The 22,010-nt window shown below is 42.1% G+C and overlaps 1 protein-coding gene across 5 annotated transcripts in view; it reads right to left on the reverse strand.

Moving 5' to 3' along the window:
* The window catches only part of TSNARE1 (t-SNARE domain containing 1), a 450,161-nt gene that overhangs the window by 205,485 nt on the left and 222,666 nt on the right, over positions 1-22,010 (reverse strand). For 4 of the 5 annotated variants that reach the window (XM_059867827.1, XM_059867801.1, XM_059867809.1 and 1 more), the window contains one exon: positions 6,289-6,456. In XM_059867827.1, coding sequence (XP_059723810.1) covers positions 6,289-6,456 — 168 coding nt within the window. The remainder of the gene's footprint in view (positions 1-6,288; positions 6,457-22,010) is intronic. The other variant, XM_059867836.1, reaches the window with a different exon arrangement.

A 22,010-nucleotide genomic window follows, 5' to 3' on the forward strand; every position in this document is an offset into this window, starting at 1 on the left:
GTTTAGTCATAAGGTTACACCTGAGACATGAGACATTGCCTTGGGCTAAAAAAGATTTGTGATATATTCCTGAAACCTCTCTGTCTTGCAAAGGGATATCCAAGGCTGTACACGTATCCCTGATGAAACACTGATTGCAAAAATATACAAGCTCTAATCATTTCCATGAGAGGAAGAAATACAGTTTTAGCCAGGCAAGAATAAAAAGTTTGGACTTTTGCATGCAGTTGTAGCAAAAGTGATGTGTGAGCAGAAAGGAGAGGATGAGAGAATCTTCACAATGTGTTACCCAGTGGTATTTCATCTCTTGCCTCTCTTGGATGTGCTGGGATTACAGAATAGATGGATGTGTATCAATATATTTGTAACAGTAGCACTTAATAAAGAGTGGAAAATGGAAAGAGAAGAAAATACAGCATGGGATGTGTTTGCTGTTTTAGTGGTAGGACCTGAGGGAGCAGTCTGGAGCTGTGCCAGGGGAGGTTTAGGTGGGATATTAGGAGAAAGGTTCTTCCCCCAGAGGGTGGTGGGGCACTGGAACAGCTCCCCAGGGCAGTGGTCACAGCACCAGCCTGACAGAGTTCAAAAAATCCCCACTTTTTTTTTGGGAGAAGCTCTCAGGGGCATTCTTGGGGTGTCCTGTGCAGGGCCAGGAGCTGGACTAAGTGATCCTTGTGGGTCCCTTCCAGCTCAGGATATTCTGTGAGCCTGATAAAACCCTGAATCTAAAAAGAATGAAACTTTTCAGATCTGCCTGGCATGACGGTGGCAGTTTGAAAGCAACATGCTAAAGATGTGCAGATTGAGTGGTTTTGACATGAAGGGAAGTCTCTTACAGCAATGCAGGAGTGTTGGAGGCCACAGGGGCACAGAGAGAGAGGCACAGTCAAATCAATATTCAATGGAAATGGCCACTGCAGGATTCCACTGGGATGGGCTGCTCTTTGTTCTCAAGACTTGCTAAGGCTTCTCCACATTTTCAAAGAGGCCAGCTGCTATTTTCACTACACCTCATTTCGCCCTCAGGCTTGCACAGTTTCCCACAAAATTCACCCTTAATTCGCCTTGCTCTTCCTCTTTCTTAAATGTCAGTGAGGGCTAGAGGAAATTTTTGTGATCAACTCATAAATCAATAGGGCTGTAGCTGTGCAAGGACATGGAAAATGCCAATTCTCAGGCACTTAAACTGCACTTAACTGCAGGCACATCATTAAATCCCCTTACCCTCTGAACAGTGTGGCTGCACCAAAACTGCCTCTAAGAAAATATTACTGCTCAGACTGTGTCAGTAACTGGGTAAGTACTGGCTAATCTGGGTCAAAAGTCTGTCAGGACATTCTTAACAATTAAAAAGTGTAATGAACACATTCTAGTGTCTTTGCTGAGTATAATTTACTAGTGCAGGAATTATCTAGAAATTTTCCATCAGGACTTGTAATCTCTGAACTTCTTCCATGGGGCTTTTTACACATTTCTTCTGTTCAGCTCTGGCACAACCCCAAAATCCTGTATACAGTCTGCTGCTGCAGGAGCAAAGAACTGACAAATGGGAAATAATTGAGAAGAGAGAGCTGAAGTGACTGAAAATCCAGGGACACCAACTTGTGAAGAAGAGGATAACTGCTAGCATTTGAAGAGTTTAAAAGCCAAAGGGGAAGAAGAATTATTTGCAGGGTCCAGCAGAGTTTCACTAGGTGTAAAGAGTTGAGAATGAGAAAAGGATCTTTAGCAAGAACAGAGGGAAGCATTTCATCAACACCAAAGCCTGCCGGACCGTGAAATAGTCTCCCGAAATAAACGGTAGCAGTCCTGCAGCTCAGGTCATTTTAAATTAGACTGGGCAGCATACTGGAGCTGGTTCTTTAGGGAACAACTCAATACCAGTCCCAGGGATGGCCATGTCAACCTGGCAGGCAGCTCTGCAGCTCAGGATAATTAGGGTCCCCAATGCTGTCATGAGGAGAGCTTGACACTCACACGGCGCCAGATCGTTCACGGATGGTGCTTGTCATGATCTTGTGTTATTTATACATTACTCTGAATCAAAAAAGCCTCAGTGAAGAGACAGGCAGAGCCCTCATAAGTCAAAGCCCTGGACTATTGAAGCTGATGAAAGGTATAAAATAGCTTGCACTAAACTCTCTAAACTGCAACCATCGGTGAGAGATTTTACCAAAAACAGCCCTCAGCAAGAAATGATACGTAGTAATGAGGGAACAAGGAACATGTCTGAACTAACAAACACACTCTGCCAGACTCTGTGGGGCTTTCTTTTGTTTTATTTTTATTGTGCTTCATTTTCTGTCTGCCTACAAAGGCTTGAGTGACAGGCGTGGAGGCTGGCATCTATCACTTCTCTTCAAAACAGACAGGGAATAAACATCAACATTCCTCAACAACGACCCAGAGGGAACAACCTCTCCTAAAAATAAAAGCATTTTCCTCACACCTGTTGCCACAACCTATCCATCTCTCCTTCTTTTTTGCCAAGGGATGCATCAACTGAAATGCAGTTCCTGGGATGTGTTTTGCTTTCCTCAGGATATCATGGAATCATAAAGTGGTTTGGATTGGAATGGACCTTAAAGATAATTTTGTTCCAACCCCTGTGCCATGGGAAGGAACACTTCCCACTCTCCAAGGGAGGAGAATGCCCACTCTGGAAGCAGAGCATGGGGATGGGAAACTGCTGTGAGAAAGGAAAAGGGTTGGTGGACCACCTTGGGGGAGGTTTTCCTCATTTTCCTTTCTCATCACCCCTGGGGAAGCTGTCTGCATGTGGGGGATCACGGGAGGCTCTCTGAATCAATACAGCATTTAATATCTTTTTTTTTTAATAGGTCTTTCCAGCTGAAATTCTGTGAAGTTCCCCATTCAGTGCTCATCCATTTCTTCTCAAACTTTTATCTCCACCCATTTTTCAGATGACCACAGGTGCAAATGAAAGGTATGAGATGGTAAATTACATATATTATATATATATATATGCTATGACAGAGCTTGTGCCAGCACTGAGCACTGACAATGCACATTACAGCTCAGCTCATGTATTTCTGATGGCACATTTTACAGTGCTATATATAAAGCTGTTATGGCATCTATTATTCACTGCCAATACAGTTCAAGTTAAAATAGGTTTTATATAACAGTTCAAAGCAATATTTTAAGAAATAACACTTGTGTCAAGGCTGCTGTGTCCTACCAGATTTTGACATTTCCAAGCAATAAAGATCTTTCTCCAAAATGTAAGGTTTTGGCGAGACATCTCCCTTGCAGACGTCTCTGGTTTTAATCTGCAAGCAATAGCAAAAGGAGCACATTTAAATAAAATGAACAGCCAGGTGAACTTTTGACTTGGCTGTTATCTGTCTAGGTGGAAACTGTGAACTGCAAAGTGCCTCCAGGGATGTTCCTGACAGAGAACAATGTCCCATTAACCCAAACCTCTGAAGAGACTTTGGAAAACACACAAGTGGGAAAAAGTCATTGGAACATTAAGAAAATGTCTATTATAGGCACAATTTTATATCTGTTTTTCAGGACACAAAATGAAAAGAGAATTTATTTTTTTATTTCTTCAGCAACTAAGAAGGCTTTTCTTGCAAAAAGGGTGAATTCAGTGTCTCTAAACAAAAGTCCCATGACTGGTACCAGCACCATGAGCTTCTCTAAAGTCATGTGTAACCAGAAGATGTGATGTTCTTTCAATGTCTCCTGTGCTGCTCAAAATCTGCATGTTTCTGGTGCTGGATATGCAGCAACATGGAAATCCCAGTGAGACCAATCTACTTGCACAAAACAATTCTTGCACAACTCTGTTCTTCATTCTGGTCCCCAAAGAACAAAGGACAACAAATGCTATACATCAAATTGGCAATAAATCTGGTTTATTAGTTATGTTTGACAGTTAGGAATAATGTGTCATTTTAACCTTCTTGGCTACTCACTGGTTGGGAAAATATACTGGAAAAAAGCTGTTGTGGTGACTGTGAGCTCAAGGAATCCTCTGTGTACCCACAATTTCTGCTGAAAACAGGGAAGTTTTAATGTGCAAGATGAGTCCTTTCACAAGAAATATGCTCGTGTGGGTCAACAAACAGAAAAACAAAACACAGTGAAAATTATTTAAAAGCACCATCTGCTTATTCAAATACAGCTGGGGAGAGGAACAATGCTGTCCAAAAAAACTCATTTTCATTATATTTCTTTCAAAAGAGATGTTAAACAAAATACCATCGGTCTTAAATATTTTCCCCCCGAGGAGAAATATTTAAACTACATTTGAAATAATGTTTGTGGAATGCAGCCCTCGTTAGAGGATGAACAGGGATCTTTGAGAACAAAGCAAAATGGATAGAGGAGATGGGGAAAAAATGGGTAATTCTCAGGAAGCAAAAGCCTAAACATCATTAACTGCTTAAGCTGACTGAATCATTAATTACATAAACTAAACTATTCAGATATAAATTCATATTAGGCAGAAAGCTATCCAGAATCAAATCAATAGATACAAACCCTGTACAATACATGAACGTAGATTTTTTTTTAAGTTGTTTAGAATTGTGATTGGGTTCACTTCACCTCCTCAATTACCTCACTATGGTCACATGGTCCTCTGCAACTTGGTGCAAAGACATCAAATTGTGGCACAGAAATGGGATTTAACCAGCAAAATAAATAAAGATCTCTCCAAGGAGACACAACTGCATGTCTTGATTTTAAAAGCTGGTGGGCTTGAGGCAGCCTTGGGGGTTTTCATTCCCCACTGCCTAATGGACAACTACTAACTGTGGGTTTTTTTCCCTGAGGAGGACAGGGGCAATGTAAAGACAAACTAGAAAAGGCTCAGATTATATTTGAAACAAAAGGGATCACAAAATCACAGAACCACAGAATGGCTGAGGAACCGCAGTGGGGTCATCTGGTCCAACATCCCTGCTCAAGCAGGGTCATCCCATACAGCTCAGCACAAGATTCTACTCAGACTGTTCTCACATATCTCCAGTGAGCCGGTGGTGCTGCTCACAAGATAATTTCAGAAATACATTTCCTACCATCCCTCCTGAGCATCAAAGTGCAGGAACACCCCAAAAACATGCATTTTCTTTGCAACAAAGTTCCCTACAGTTTGTCCTGCTGGATGCACTGAGATCCCTCAAAGTGCAAAATGACAAATCATGGCCAAATATACTCAGTGTGACAATATTCATCGACAGTTTCACCCTTAGTAATGGACACAAGTCCACAAAGCTCATTCATCTCTGCTGAGTGAACCACAACAGAAATTAGAAAAACACTGACCTCCACCTTCTCCCTTAAAACTGTCAAAATTTCGGACTTGGAGAGCTGAGTCATATGTGGCCATCCCTGTTTGCAAACAGAGGTCCCAACCTCAAAGCACCAGCCCCCAGCAGGAACTTTTGTCCCCTTTTGGCACTGTTAACTCAATCACGGTTCCTGCTGTACTGCAACCCAAAATCTATCCTGATAAAATTAGCCCAATCCAATTAAAGGACAAAGTATAGCCCTTAATTAAATGCTCTGATTATTCTGAAGCCCTCTTTTTTTTTGGTTCATCTTGAGTTTAGGTCTGTAAAAGCATACAAATTAGGAAGGTTTAACATGTTCTTGTTTTACCCGTTTATCGCTTAAATTTAACTAACAAGAGTTTCCCAAAAGCGTAAAAAGGAAAGTATAAAAAGAAAAATGTGGGATGCTTAACTTATTCAGGCCTCTTTTTGTTCCTTTTATTGCATATTTTTACAGGGCTTTCAAAAAAAAAAAAAAGGGGAATAAAAATAGTATGTCCTCTTTTAACTACGAAAAGAATGTCCAAATACTTTGACACTGCAAAATACTGAATAATTTGAAAAGGTTAACAAGTTATTTCCTTTTGTCTCCCCATTATTCTCTCTAATGGTAAAGCTGAGTGTTTTTGCCTGTGACAAATTCCAGTTGAAGTTGTTGAAATTGTTTTGCTGCAGAACCCAGCTCAATTAAAGCACCTCACCACAGACTCTGCCGTGGAAGACTCACTGGGAAGAACCCAACCATCAACCCATGAGCAGAAATTAACTCTTGTCATTTTCATTACAAATCACACAGATTTCCAACTTTTCCATTTATCACCCAATCCCATGTTTAGAAATTCTTGCTAACCTCCCCCGTTTTTAGCAACGCCGTACTGGCAGAGACGTAAATCAGGATTTCCTTCATGTTGAGCAAGGCACAATGTAGGATTCTGCACTTCCAGCTCACAAAACCTGGTGGTGGGAGGAGGTTACTGACCTCAATCTGCTGGATGGCCTCTTCCCGCTGGCGGATGGCTTCCAAATCCTCCTCCGTGATTTCCGAGAGCAAGGCTTGGTCCTGGCCCTGGTTCTGCCACACGCCATCGCCTCCATTAAAGATCTTCTCATCATCAGGCAGGTCAGAGAAGGGGGCCTTAGGGCTCTGCTGAGATGGGAGAATGGAAAGAAAGCAAAGGAAGTGTAAATGTTTTCCAGCTTTAGTGTGGGGAAAGGAAATATTGATATAAGAGACGGCATAAACAGTGGCAGAAAGGTGAAGAGGAGAAAAGTAAATTACATGAGAGGAAACATTTCAAGTCTCAAAGGAAATGTCAGGACTTGAAGTCAGATCTCCTGAGCTACTTTAGGGCCCCAGTAACCAAATTCAATTTTCCACAGTTCTGACAGAACAAAACACCAATGTGCAGCTGAAAAAAATAACACATTTACCTTGTTTAATTTCCCTGAAAATTCTTCCTGAATTAGACACTTTCTTGGGCACAAAGAAATCCTAATCATTTGTATTGAAGACTTTATGATCCAACTTGCAACATTCAAACTACAAAAGTTCCAATCTTCTCCATTTATGAGATAAACAGCACAGCTTAAAAAGGAGGAAATCGCCGCAGTGATGTGAGTGCAGAGTGATCAGCTTGAGCACCTCACAGGTTCATGGTGTTCATTCTGCGGAGTTTTCCTGGTTTTTCTGACATACCTGATCACAGTTAGAGTCACAGCATGGTTGGGGCTGAAAAGACCTTAAAGATCATCTCAACCTGGTCTGGAGCACTTCCAGGGATGGGGCAGCCACAGCTTCTCTGGGCACCCCATTCCAGCGCCTCACTATGCTCTGAGGGAAGAAATTCTTCCTAATATCTAATCTAAATATCTCCTCTTTCAGTTTAAAATCATCCACCCATGGCCTATCTGTCTGTTTAATAGGCTTCTCTCCCTTTTGTTCTTTTTATGGCCCTAACTTGTTTTATAAGCCCCAAGATACCATTTTCTTCTATTTTGGGAGCTGCACTTATATTCAGGTCCAGATTTTAAAACCTTGTTTAAGAACCAGTTGTATCTCCCCAAAAAGTAGGGCAGAGGTTTAACAAGGTCTTTTCCACACAGCCTTTGGGTTCTGAGCCTGTGTCAGGTTCAGTCCTGACTGGACTTGGAGAATGAACTGAGTCAAGGTTGGTTTCTAGGCTGAGCTCAAGTTCTAAACTAAGAGGAGCTGTTGAAGGCTCCAACCTTACAACTGCATGAGGATTCCACTCCAAACAATGTTCATGGTCCTCTAACTTGGTCTTGAGCTGAGCTTTGACTCCTAACCAAAAGTTACAATAAAAAAAGCAAATCAAGTGCTTCTGATGCTCTGAAGTTGAAAGAAGAAATGGCAGTGGCCACAGCACCTCCTTGACCTAAACATCCCCAACGCCTCTGAAAGCTACAGGAGAAAATAAGTACTCAGGGGGATTGTCAGTTCTCTGAATTTGGGTTTATCTGAAGCCAAAACACTGGGAGTGATGCTCAAAAAATAAAAGCCTTTGCTGTCAAAAGTATTAATTCCCTTGAATTCCCACAGTGTGAACAGGAAGTGAGGCCATGGGGCATTTAGAAGAAAGGGCACAGGACCGGAGAACTGGAAGGACTGGGAAGATTTGAGTCTGGAAATGTTTATTTAGCTCTCTAACTCTTCTCCAACTCTTTAAAAGTATGCAATTCCTGTATTTAGAAACAAAAGAATTTTTGCATTTGCCTACACTTAGGCTTTGTCTTATGAAATTAATTCGTTATTATTATAACATACCTCGTTGGAGACAAGGAAATAACACAACGTGGTGAAGGAAGTGGGGTGATGGAAGAAGTGGAAGGAAATAGGAAAATCAGCATCAAATAGTCAAGTATCTTCCAAAATACGAGCAGATGATGAAAAGCTTTGACATTAATGTCTTACATTGTTTCACCTTCTGCTTTCCAGGGATCTACTGAGAAAGGGTGTGTTACAGGAAGAAAATCATCATTTAAAATTAGGTTAAAGATTAATTTACACTTTATAAGACATATTTTAATAGGATTAAGATACTCTGGGGGTGTTTTATTCACTAATTATTACGTGCCTTGGACACTAACTTTCCTGGTAGAGTGTTTCAGTGCCAAAAGAGTGTATTAATGAACTCTGGAAAAAACCCTTGGGGTATTCTAATACTTCATTTAGTGGCAGAGGTGTCCTCTCATCTTCACCAGGGGGCTCAGATGAGCAGAGGCAAACTGCACATGGCCAAGTGGGCTGGAAGATCCCAAGAATCTTCCTTATGGAGACACAGGAGAAGTGTTCTGAAGAAATTTGTGTACTCTGGTCACAGCAAGGACACTGCACCAAGGACCTCAATGCCCACGAATGGACACTCGAAGCCATGCTTGTCCTATGCAGGTCTGAATTTCAGGGGAAGATGACAAATTTACAAGTGCTCAAATATTTCCTGTTCTGATGTGGGAGCACAGAGAAAACAGGGGAGGCAGCAACCAGCTCTTCATATTAGGTTAGTCCATGGAATAACACAGCTGTACCACAAATATGACTTATCTTGGCCTGTGTCAACTTTATTTGTCATCTTCACTGGCTGGGTCTGGTATCTGTAAATAGTCCTGCAAATTACTCACAAAACACAATGCAAGGGCTGCTGCTCAGTCATCTTTTAGAAGAAAACCAGCTACCCACATGTTTAAATAGGTAAAGGTCTAGACACAGATCTTTTTCTCTAAACAAAGTAGTGACCTAAGTTAATTTCAGAGCTGCTGAAGGCAATTACATGTGTTTGCATCCTTAATATCTTCTGAAAAAATCCAACCACGGCGCTGAATGAGTAGATCAGTAAAACAACAGGATGCAGAGGGACTGATATTTCCTTCCAGACATAAAAATGGCTCCATAATAATGTTAAATACAGTCACCATGAGCTGCTATCATGGTCTGTATGCTGTGCTAACAAATAAAAGCGAATTTTTTTTTTTGCACTGTCCATGGTACTGAGCCAATCATTTCTGTGATAAAGTGAAAAAATGTTAAATCTGAAACTCTTAAGAAATCGAATCACTTCTAATGCTTCTGATTGAAAGCTGCATATAGCTGGCTTATCAGTGCTCTTCATTCCCTTCTGAGTTATGTTCATTGCCATGTCTGACAAAACATTTTATTTATAGCAAGAGAAGATCAGATGGAGGGCACTCGCTGAGCCTCCACAGATAAAGTTCCCTTTGACACTGCACTAGAAGGGGCCATAACTCCCTGTACAGGCATTTCCACAATAAATTTGATTTAGTGCCAGATTTTATGCCCTGTGAACCTCTGTGTAATTTTATGTTGGATTTCCTTTCATAAATTGTTAATTGGATGTGTTTGAAGTTGTTCTTTTGTTGAAATTTGCCTCTGGCAGACTTTTGTCAAGATGTATCTATAAACTGAGCTCTGCCAATGAAAAAAAAAAAATTATAGCAGAGGAAAAAGTTGAGTATATCTGATACGCTCAGTAGTTCTTTTAACACAAAATCCTTAGGACTGAGGGTCATACCATGCTGTTGTTCATCATATCTAAAAAATTATGCCCAGGCACAACATTTTTCTTGTCGGATAAAATCTTTTCACCAGGATAAAATCGTTGCTGCTTACAACTACATTTTTTTATCAGATTTATTCTACCAATGGGGAGATGCTATATGCAGCTGCTGATAGGGGGAAAAAAAAAAGGTTTTATCTGGATGGTGACAGCTTCTGTCAGTGCCTGTACTTTATCAGCAGTAAAATCGTTGCCTCAGAAGTTGCATGTCTGAGACCCCTCCAAAAATAACCCCCTCCCAACCTTGGTCCTGCCTCACTCCCCATTTGTCTATCAGAAGGGACAGAATATCACAAATTTGACAACTCTTGTCACACAAAATCACCAAGCAAGGCATTGAAATGACCTCTCTTCTGGCTCCCATATGGTCTTTATTCCACAGAGAAGCAGAAATGTGATGGGAACTCCAGCTAACATGACACCAGCCAGCCCTCACAGTCCATCTGCAGAGAGCTGGGAGTCTTCTGAAGCAGTGAGAGTGTCCTGGCACCTCCTGCAGCTCTTTTTTACATCACTAACTTCAATGATGACATTCCTGATTGCCAGTTACAAGAACTGTTCCCTTCCCATAAATTCAGGGCATAAAATATTGACTGGAGTCTGATGAGAAGTGTCTTTAAGTGACAGAGAAATGTTTAGTGATTTCAAAGGAAAATTTCTTCTCCAATCCCCCCCCAAAACCTGAGGATGTAGACAAAAAATTATACAACAGAGGACAAAAAACAACTCCCTCCAGGGAGTTTGTCCCTTCAGGTTAGTACAAGATGGATAATAAAGGTGAGAAATAAGGTGGGCCTCTCACAATCTTGTCAAAAATAACTGCAAGGATTGATGTAAATACCAAGATTTATTTCAGCTGGATTTACAGACTGCCCACCAGGTGAGTGACACCACGGGGACAGGAGAATGAAGGGCTGAGGAAGACACTCACAAATTCTCCTTTCAACCTCAGCATGGAGACAGTTGAGAAGGGAACTTGTTTAAGCCTGGAATGAGAAAACATAAACCCATTTCTACCTCCTTCCACTTCCACTCCAAACTCTACCAGAATTGTGTCCTGGGGAGGAGGGTTTAATTTCTGTGTGTGAAGGTTTGGGAAGATGATACAAACACAGTGTCTTGGGATGGATGTGGCAGAGCTGTCAGAGTGGGGAAGCAGAACAAGAGGCTGGAAAGCAGTCCTTGGAAAGGGATATGGGGCTCCTGGTTGACAGCAAGTTCAGTCTGAGCCAGCAGTCCCCCACCTGGACTGAAAAACTAATTCTGGAGAATAAGAAGGAGCACAAGTTCCTTTTTCTCTGACCACTGCTCCATTCACATGCACATTTCAGGCATCTGGAGCATGGAGGGGCTGTAAGGCCCTGGAGATGCCTTTGATAAGCACAGCACCATTCACAAGTTCTTGTTAACTCCCAGTTTATATGAGCACAGGTAAAACCAGCCTCACTTGTCTGAGCTAATTTTGTACTTCAGACTGCAGGCAGTTCCAAGGAAGGAAATCTTGTGGAACCATGAAAAAAGAGCATTTCAGAGCTTTTACATGACTCGGGGAGCAAACCAAGGAAGGCTGCTCTATCTTCCCCAACCTCCAGAAGCCTCCTGCACCTCTAGCAGGGATATGGCCAGCTCCAGCAGCAACCACTACACCTCCCACAGCTCCTGCCAGCTCTCACATCTCCTTGGGTGACGTTTGGCTCTGGCTTTCAAACTGAATGCAAATGCAGAGATGTTTATCTCTCGCTTTTTAGTACACACAGACACATAAACAGCCTTTATGAGGATCTCCTATTCTCAGCAGCATCCAGGCTCAGAGATTCACATTTTATTGCGTGTAGAATAATGAGGCTGGAGTGTCTGCATTAGAGATCAATAAAACACCATGCAGAGAGGGCCACAGTGCAGAGCACTGCTGGAGTTACTCTGCCTGACACATTTTTAATGGCAGGTTGGCACTGCAAAGCTGCCTGGGACAAAAATGACACAGAGCAGCCAGTTTGGCCCAACTATCCCCAAAATACAGCCAGGTAAAGGCTGGCAGATAAATTGGATTAAATGATGTCACTCAAACCATCCTTCCAAAACAACTAACCTTGCAGGCTCAATGAAATTTAGAGCTGTGCCATGCCAAGCAAAAGCCCAAAGCAATTACAGGTAGAAAGGCCTCAGGCAGGCACAGAATAAGCAGCCTGGGACTTCTAAATCTTTTAGAGGAGAGAAACAGTGATATTACAATTTGGCATTATCTTTCACACGGAAGATCACAGCAGTGATTCGTAATCTGAGCTCTGTTGTCTTAGGAGAGGAGCTTCCCACAACAACTGGGAAAGAAATGCATCACAAGAAATCACAAATTAACCATCCCCTGCTCTTCCTTTTCACTCAAAAAAGGCCAAATTTAAAACTACCACAACCAGGACAACTTTCAAGTGAAATGTATCGAACCCTTCCTGCATGCATCACTGACACGGGCAAATACAGAAATGGATTCAGCATTTTCTTCAACTTATGCAAATTTGATTACTCTGCACCAATGTAGCATGAGAAAAACCAGGATGGGGAAATCAGCATAATGGGAAGGGCTGAAGTGCATTTTTATTTAAATTAACTAGAATCCTTCATGTGTTTCTGTCTTCACTCTTAATCAAGGTGTTTGCTTTTGAATGAAAGGAATGTGAAATTGAGTAAGAAAACCACCCTTTCCACCAGTTTCCTACTACAGAATCTGCAAGAAATTATTAATTTTAGGGAAAATGTATTAACAGAAAGTATTTTGCTACTTTGCTTATCAGCATTTTTAAATTTACTCATTCAGGTCTCTGCAGTCATGAGGACTGAGAAAATCTTTTCAGTTTCCTGGAACTGGAAGAGACTTAGTAACAGAGTACCTAGTTCCTACCTCCTACTGTTTTCCTCTTCTTTAGCTTGCCTTCAAGACTTTATTACTTCACCAAATTCATTCTAAGCAATCCTGACCTCATCACCCAGGGCTGCTTGAGTTCAGAGTCGATCTTACTGTACTCAGGGTGGGAGAATTAAATGACCTGTCTGTGGTAGATGAAGAAAAAGAAAATAAGCCAGGGGCCCGAGGTTTAGCTCTCTGATAACTGATGTGCTTTTAAGAAGCACAGCACATTTCTCCCCACAGTGAAGACCAAATTTAGGAGGAATGCCCTTCCTACCAGGCTTAGATGGTGGGGCTGACACTCACATTTTGCTTGTGGAGATCATCAGCTTCTAGGTCAAACTTCAGTTGATCATGAGGGCTACGTTTTGCCATGTACTTTCACCCTGTCTGATTGAAGGAAGGAGCAGCTTGTTCTGTTCCTATTTCCAGTCCTTCTCCTTCTTTTTTTTCCTCTTGATTTGGCAACTTTATCTACCATGCAAATAGACATTCCCACGGCGATGTGAGTGAAAGAAAACAGCATCAGTGAAGAGAGGCACACATCTCCCCTCTCTGTAACCCAACATGCTCTGCTTTTCAAACCCATTTCACTGAATGACTTCAGCCTGACTGCACCCATCCTCCCCACAGCCACCTGCCTGGGCTGCCACCACCTTCAGGTGGCATCTCCATACACACAGAGCAAGTGGATAAACATTCCTTTGAGGCTGTCAGGAAGGAGGGCATCCACTGGTGTTTTTATAGCATCACAACACATTCCTCAAGCTGTTCCTGCCCTTTCCTAGCTGTCTGTGTTGTATTCTCAGCATTCTCTGTCTCTGCACATCTCTGCTGGCACCACGTTTTGGCTGGCAGAGCTGTCTGAGAGCTGAGCTCTGCTTTGTCCCTGGATCCTGATGCAAGGCAGAGACCCCCTGCTCGCAGCTCCCTCTCTGAGCAGCTGAAACCCCCAGCATTTGTGGAACTGGCTCCTGCTTGAAAGAGCTCACAGACACTTCAAGACTCTCTAGAAAGTATCGTGTTGTCTCTGCCTCCCAACATATGTGCTGCACAGCTGGTGAGCAGGTTCCTGCTAGAAAGGCAAACAAGAGGGAGAATGAGTCACTGGCTAAGCCATTAACACCCATCTAGTACCAAAAAAATTAAAATAGTGAGGAGTCTTTTTTTTTTTCCTGCGTTCACACAGAGTCAAGAACCAAATTCAGCTTGATTTCCTGCAGCAGAGACAACCCCTAGCACAGGCACAGTGCCACTCTGGAGCAGTAGAAAAGCAGAAAGCTGCTGGAAATGAAAATATGTCCCTTTCTTTCAAAAAAAAAAAAAAGACTGCTTTTGTATTTTGCATTTTGGTTTTGGATTGCTCAGCCAGTTTTATTTTTAGAAACATGTTTGACTTCCACAAAACTCCACTGGCAACAATTTTTTAATCTCTCTTTGTTCCTGGCCTTTGGCAGGATTTCAGAGGACTGTTCAGTGTCCAAGCAAATACTCAGAGCCTGATCTTGAGAATCACTCTCATTTAGTGACTCTTTAAAAAATATCTGCCCATTTTACAGACCCTGCACTGCCAGGATGATTCTGTTACTGCCCAAAAGCCTGATCCCAAGTTAGGACAAAAATCTGAGTAATGTTGTCACCACACATCTGCAAGAGCCTTGCGGGGGGTGGGAGGTCAGGGGATGGGAATGGGGCTGGGGACACAGGACAAAGTGACAAAGTGACAAAGTGACAAAGTGACAAAGTGACAAAGTGACAAAGTGACAAAGTGACAAAGTTCCTCCCTGTGAGAGTCAGGTTCCCTCTTTGTGGGAGAGAAAGATGAAAGCAGGAGCTGAGCTCTGAGCAGCAGGATGGGACAACACTTTGTCATCCCCCCACAACTTTTGGCACCATCCACAAAAGAGTCTCATTTTCAATACCCATAGAACCAGAGTAAGGTTTGGGTTGAAAGGGACCTTAAAGAACATCTGAATCCAACCCCTGCCATGAGCAGGGACACCTTCCACTACCCCAGGTTGCTCTAAGCCCTGTCCAACCTGGCCTGGAAAACTTCCAGGGATGGGGCAGCCACAGCTTCTCTGGGCAACCTGGGCCAGGGCCTCACCAGTCTCATACTAAAAATTTCTTTCTAATATCCAATCTCAATCTCCCCTTCTTCAGTTTGAGGTCATTTGCCCATTTCCTGGCACTTCAGACCCTCGTCCAAAGTCTCTCTCCAGCTCTTTTGGAGTCTCTTTAGGAACTGGAAGGGGCTCTAAGGTCTCCCTGGATTCTTCTTTTCTCCAGACTGGACACCTCCAGCTCTCCCAGCCTGTCTCCAGAGCAAAAGTATTCCAACTTCCTGAGCATCTTCGTGGCCTCCTGGGGACTCACTAAAAATTATCCATGACCTTTTCATGTTGGGGGGACACACAACTGATTTCCTGTTATAATCTTCCCCTGCTTCAAACCAACCTTTTTTTTTTCCCTTTTCCTCCAAACATCAGATGTTGCAGCTCAAGGGACATGATCATCCAAGTGGCAATCCTGGGATGAAATAAAGACACTTGGAAATTTGGATTTGATTAAAGTGTTGTCTTTTTAAGTGTACAATTATGGAAGAGCACTGCACAGCAGAGCCCAGTTAGACAGGAACTTCTACAGTTAAAAGGTTCTGTAGCATTTGCTCCTAAAGAGATACATTCAGAGAAACAGAGATCACATTTTCAACTAAATTGGTGAAATGGCTTCTGTCCTGCTAAGTGTTCCCACTGAAGCCCCAAAACATCAGTAGAACTTTCCCAGTGCCCACCTGTCTATACAGGAGGGGTTGATGGCTCTTTCTCCTGGCCAGTGATAATTCCATCTCTGTCTAATCTCCTGACCTGCAAACAATCTTAAAATATGAGTTTAACTGAAGGGAAGGAAATGCGTGCCCTGATTTCTGTGTGCTCTGACAGCAAGGACTGACATGGACAAGAGGACACTGTTTTACTGGAAATATTTAACAACAGACAACCTTATTCAGAGGATGTGAGCTTCAATCTTCAGAAAAAATGAAGAGTGACAAGTTGAATTTCAAGTCAAATCAAGTCAGAACATTTACTGGTTTATAGAAAAACACAAGAACAGCAGAAAGAAAATTATATTCTTCCTCAAGAATAGTGATAGAGTTATTACAGATCTAGGCAATGTCTTGGGGAAGAGAAACTAACACTATTAGGGAAATTAGGACACAGAGGTGTATTTGGCACCAAAGTGCCTGCAAAGTGAAATAATGAAAATATGAAGTGTAAACATTGCTAAAGGGAACAAAATCTTGCTCTGAGTTTGTCCAGGGAGAATGAAATAGGGAGAATTTGGCAGTTTGCTAATTTATCCTGTATGAGTTCTTTACAGAGCAGGATGAAGTGAATTTAACCTTCCAAATGGTGACAAGAAATAGAAAGTTTCAGGAAGGGAAGTGGTGCAGAGCAGCTTTATTATCCTCAGGTGCTCGGTGCTGTCTCGGTGATATACACTCACAGAGATGTTAACCTTTCCTCATTCAGTCCCACACCACCCCATTAGCATACAGGCTTTCATGAGGATTGAAAAGCTACCTAAACTGTTTCCAAAATAAAGCATTCAGCAAAAGGATTAAGATAAAAAAAACGCTGAAAGGTTTTCAACTCAGTGCCTCCAGAACGTGACATGTAACAAAATCATCCATAATCTGCCCATTTTTCCAGTTAATATCAGGACAATATCTTAACTGTGTCACAGGCAGGAGAGGCCACAGATAAACATTCAGATAATTTCTACCACAGATTTTTATTGCACTATCATTATTATTTATTTTACTTCTGTCTTAACTGTGCTATTGACTTTGCGAACTGATGGGGGTTTAACCATCCACACAAGTGTTCTTTATTAGTTTTGGCACTTAACCAACATGTTTCTTTCCTACTATTAGAATATCCTGGCTTCTATCATTTAAATCTGAATAATTCACCTGGTCTTCACTTGTATTTTCACCTTGAAAATATTTATAGACATATAATCATGTCTCTATTGATACTTTCTTCAAGACTATTTAATTTAGCTCCCTCATTTTCTCATCTGATATTTATAGGCTATATACCTCACGCTATTTTACTTGCCCTGTTCATGCTCTTTTTTACTCTCTCTGTACATACCAAAGCTTTTTTCAAGCCATAAACCCCAAGATTTCATTGCTTGTGCCATAAAATCATACTTCTGTTGGAAACTTCCACCCAAACACAGGAGAAATTTTGTCACATGTTCAAGTCCACTCTCAAAACTGCTGCATGGGGCTTTGATTGGTTGACTTGTTGCATCTTGATAATTTTCCTAACTATCTGACCCACTCCCAAAGGACTCAAATCTGATAATTTTCCACCCCTACAGTAATAAAAAAGTAATGAACTGATTCTGAAAGGCTGGGGCACACTCACTGAATTAAAATCATATTTCATTCCCTGAAAGAGACATCTGTCTGCAAGCCCACATTGGAGCAGGATGCTCTCCGTGGAAAGGCAACAGTTTTCTGCCATTCTTCTGAAAATTTGTGTGCTTGAAACTGAGATTTTTATCACACAAACCCAGGTTTTCACTGCACTAGAAGCTTCTTGCTAACACAAATGGGTGCAGACTGTCACTGAACCCATGAATTCTGGAGGGAAAAAGGGTGAACTACAGGAAGGGTGTTTGCAGGGAATTTTCCTTCTTTTCCTTGTCTACTCAAAACTGAGAAGTGGGTTTCTCTAGTGGGAGATTCAATCCAATAAAGTTCTGCCCTTCATTTTTTGGCCTTTTCTCCCAACTGGCAATAGAGACAAGGAGCTTTACCCTGTTAACAGAGCTGCCACTTTGTTCCATCAGATATCAAGTGTCATTCAGAGAAGGAGGGATAAATTAGGCAGATGCTGGTTCAGGACTGGTGGTATTGACACGTAAGTGGGATCCCTCTTAACATCAATTTGAGATGTTTGCACAGTGGATATCTCTGTTTGAATTGATCAGGCAAATTGAACTGCCAGAAATCCACCTCTCCAACTTTGCACACCCACAGTGGAGGCACTGACCTCGAGCTCCTGATTAAGACTCCCACTATAATCAATGGAGACATGGTCAATAAAGTCAATGGAGATAAGAGCCCTGCTCTCCAGATAAAAAAGATTGACAGCTACTTAACACAAGACTGTGCCATAGACTATAAAGGGAGCCTTGAATGTCAGGCTCAGAAGTAGAGATTTACACTACACATGCTCAGCTGTGGCCAAGGGAGACTATGGGGAAGAAACCCCAAACAATCCAAAACAACATGAAAAAAACCACATAATTTTTTTTTTTCATAACACCCTGACCAAAAGCCACATAGATTTTTTTTTTTCCCCAAAAAACCGTGTCCAAAAGCCACATAAATTTTTTTTCTTTTTACTGAAAACAATATATCATACTTAGCTCAGCTAAGTACATTAAGATGTGTTTGTTTCTCCCAGCTACCTGTAGAAAGAGTCTTGTTGCCTTCAGAGATAGAAGTCTACACTGTGGAGGAATTAACAGAGATTCCTTCAGCATGCATGGTTTGCATTCCCAGGAACTAGGTGAGGACAGAGAGGCAAGACAGGTCTGGGGTGCTGCCCTAGAAGCTGCCTCTTGGATTCCCTCTTCATGAAGAAATCCTGTTTTCTCCCACATGGCACATGTAAGAGCAGAAACATGTTTGCAATTACCTGACCAGTGTGACAAAGAAATGACAAAACCACCTCTGGTTTACTGATGTGCAGTTTGTTTATTCATCTGCCACACAGAAGGCAGAATCATGTGAAAAGTTCGGCTTCTTCTGACGAGTTTCCCTCAGCTGGTGAGAACAGGAGACAACTAACAGGAGGCATCTCCCTCATAGACCAGGTCTTTAACAGACTTAACACCATGAGAATATGAAGTGATCTAAGCTATATATTCACATTGAATGAGATCAGACTGCATCAAAACTTTGATAGATGCCCCTGCTGTTTGCTCATCCTTAAGGAGCAATGACCTGGACATTAGCATGTCTAGTAAATTGTTCTAATGTGTGGTGAAAGGGGACTAATGGATACAGTAATTGATTGTTTGATGGATAGCTGGGGAGCCCTTTGATTATGAGTTTTTGCTACGGTCCAAGACATTTTCATTCTCCAGTTAACCCAGAGCTGATTGCTTGCATGAATTATCTCCTTCTCTGACTGCAAATATCATTCACTTAATAAATATTTCATTAGAAACAAACCAGTGGTGGGGAGAGAGGAGGAAGCAGACGCTCGGTGCTGTGTCTGTTGAAGATGCTACAGAGTTTAGAGAACAGACACAGAGATAATCCATGAAATGGGCTCAGGCCAGACAGGAGGTCTCTGCTTCTCCAGGATTTAGTGCTCAGGAGCAAGAAGAATCCTGAAGGTCAATTTAAATCAATCAAGGGAGGCCCAAGATAGACCCAGAAGGATGTACTGCAGTGATGAAACCACTGTGTAAAAAGTTTGCTTCCTCATAAAACCCACTGTTTTCTACCAAACTTCTGGCTGAGCTTTCATGTTACAAGGAGGGACCCAGACCAAGAGATAGAATATCATCAAGAAAAGAGTTGTAATTCCTGGGATTTTGTGATGAGGGTAGAATTTTGATCCTAGTGAAGGTTATAGCAAAATTTTCCTGTCTATCAATGCTGTCTTTTTTGATCCTTTATTTTCCCATGATGTCTTGTCAAAAGTTATTTCTACCTCTATTTGGCTTTTGGTATTTAATTATCCAGTGACACCTGTACTGAACGCATTTGTTTCATTTCAGATGGTTACTTTCCAGGAGGACACTGTACTTCTGAGTTATGAAGATCCCTACTCTCCTCTCCAAGGAGAACTCTAAAGGGCAGTGCAGAAATCAGGCAGAAACAGACTTTTTTTAACCATTCAAACTCCCAAAACTGGATCAACCCCGTTTCACATCTCTTCAAATTTTCAAATAAGAAGAGAGCAATATTTGCTGAGGACACCTTGGACTTCCACAGGCTCCAGGGAGGTGAGGAACCTCACAAACTAAGCTGGAGTCACAAGTAGTTTGTTCCAACACTGAGTCACTACAAAAGCTAATCCCAATTCACCTCACACTCTTAATATGCAGAAAACTGCAGCAGTTTTTAAATCCTCTTTCATTGTAAAATTGTTGATGAGCAAAATACATAATGCTCCCCTATTACTCTCCACCTTGTGAATGTCCCCTGGGCATTGAGACTCTCTTATCTTGTTTTCCTAGCTGTTCCTCCAGCATATTTATATTGTTAGCCTCACAGTGGGTATCATTATGTCAATAAGCACAATTTAAATATCAATCCTATGGTTATGGGCAGAAATGTAACTGATCATATCATATGCTATAGAAGGGGAACACGTCACAAGGAAATGGCTTCAGTGCTGTTTGCTCTCACGTGTTTTGTCAAGAATTTTACAGAGGGGAATGACATGAACAAAATACGGGGGGAAATAAGAGAAGGTGACAAAGGAAGAGGGACACCCAAACAAATAGAGCAGGGACTGTCAAGAGTGAAAGAAGAACACAAGATGTGCTCAGAAAGGGGAAAAAGAGGGAAGAAAGCTTGGAAGTGAATTGAAAGGAAGCCAAAGGCAGATCCAGGTTACCTAAAATGCACAGATCTCCCAGTCAGGTATGACAGGAGCTGAGACAGGACCCTCACAAGGACTGGAACCCTCACTACTGCTGATATATTTCAGCAGGAAGGGTGAGAGAAGGAAGGCAGAAAATCTTTCCAAAAACAGAATAGCCATTATAAAAATCTACACTTTCCTGTTGTTTCTCCTTCATTATCATACACAGACCAACTACTGGGGAGAAGGAAATCTCAGTTTTAGACAAAAATATCTATCTTCTCTTGAAGAAATATTTGTCAATAATTTCTGAAGATAAGAAACATTCTGCCCACATTCTGGAAAAGAATTGAACACAGGGCACTTCTAATAATAAAGACAAAATAGGTAAAAAAAAAAAAAAAAAAGAAGAAGAATTGGAAAAAAATGCTTTTCCAGATAAATACTAAACCCTGCATTTATCTGAGATCAGACTGAGTGAAGAAACTGTTGGCACAGTTAGTGCTGGACATATATTTTCCACACCAAATTGTGGAAGGTGACTGAGTCCACAATATCCCTGCATATTTTATCATAATCATGAGGCTGCACACCAGCCTTCTCCATGAAAAGCTCTCCCTGAGCCACTGACACTGCCTGCTGAGGGAGGTGACACTTTCCATCAGCAAAGGAGCATCGATCTGGCTCAGCATTTTAAAGTCCCTGATGAGTTTACATTACCTTTCTGCTGGAGTCCTTTTATTTGCATCCTCTGCCTGTGCTTTTACCCCTGCTGCTGCTCAGCTCAAACACAGCTGTGCTAATACACCAAAGCCACACAGCTAATCCATACCTCTCTGATCTATTTTCAGGTCTCATTTGGCAAATGGAACGGGGGGAGACCAGTGGGAACACAGAGGAGAAACAAGCCCTTGAGGTGTGTCCTGGCCAAGTCTCCCAAGGACACTGATCAAGCTTTAGTTTTGTGAGAAAGGTTGTCTTTTCCAACCTCAATGTTTTCCAATCATTGAGGTTGGAAAAGACCTCCAAGATCATGGAGTCCAAATGTGGAACAATCACCAGCTTGTCAACCAGACCAGAGCACCAAGTGCCATGTTCAGTCGCTTCTTGAACACTCCCAGGGATGGTGACTCCACCACCTCTCTGTGCAGCCCCTTCCAATGCTTAACCATCCTTTCCATGAAGAAATTCTTCCTGATGTCCAACCTGAGCCTCCCTTGGAACAGCTTGAGGCCATCTCTTCTCATCCTGTCCCTTGTTCCCTTGGAAAAGAGAGCAACCCCCACCTGGTTACAATCTCCTGCCAGGGGATTGTAGAGAGCAAGAAGGTCCCTCCTGAGCATCCTTTCCTCCAGGCTAAACACCCCCAGCCTTTTCTCAGCCTTTCCTCAAGGACTGACTCCTTAAACCCTTCTCCAGCTCTGGTGAACTTCCCTGGACATGCTCCAACCCCTCCTGATCTGAGGGACCCAGAACTGGACACAGCACTTGAGGCATGGCCTCACCAGTGCTGAGTACAGAGGAACAATCACTGCCATGGTCAAAAAGAGAAACTACATTTGGCTGAGTTTTACAAAAGGTT

Source organism: Haemorhous mexicanus, chromosome 1 (genome assembly GCF_027477595.1).
Source record: "Haemorhous mexicanus isolate bHaeMex1 chromosome 1, bHaeMex1.pri, whole genome shotgun sequence".
NCBI classification, from domain to species: Eukaryota; Metazoa; Chordata; class Aves; order Passeriformes; family Fringillidae; genus Haemorhous; species Haemorhous mexicanus.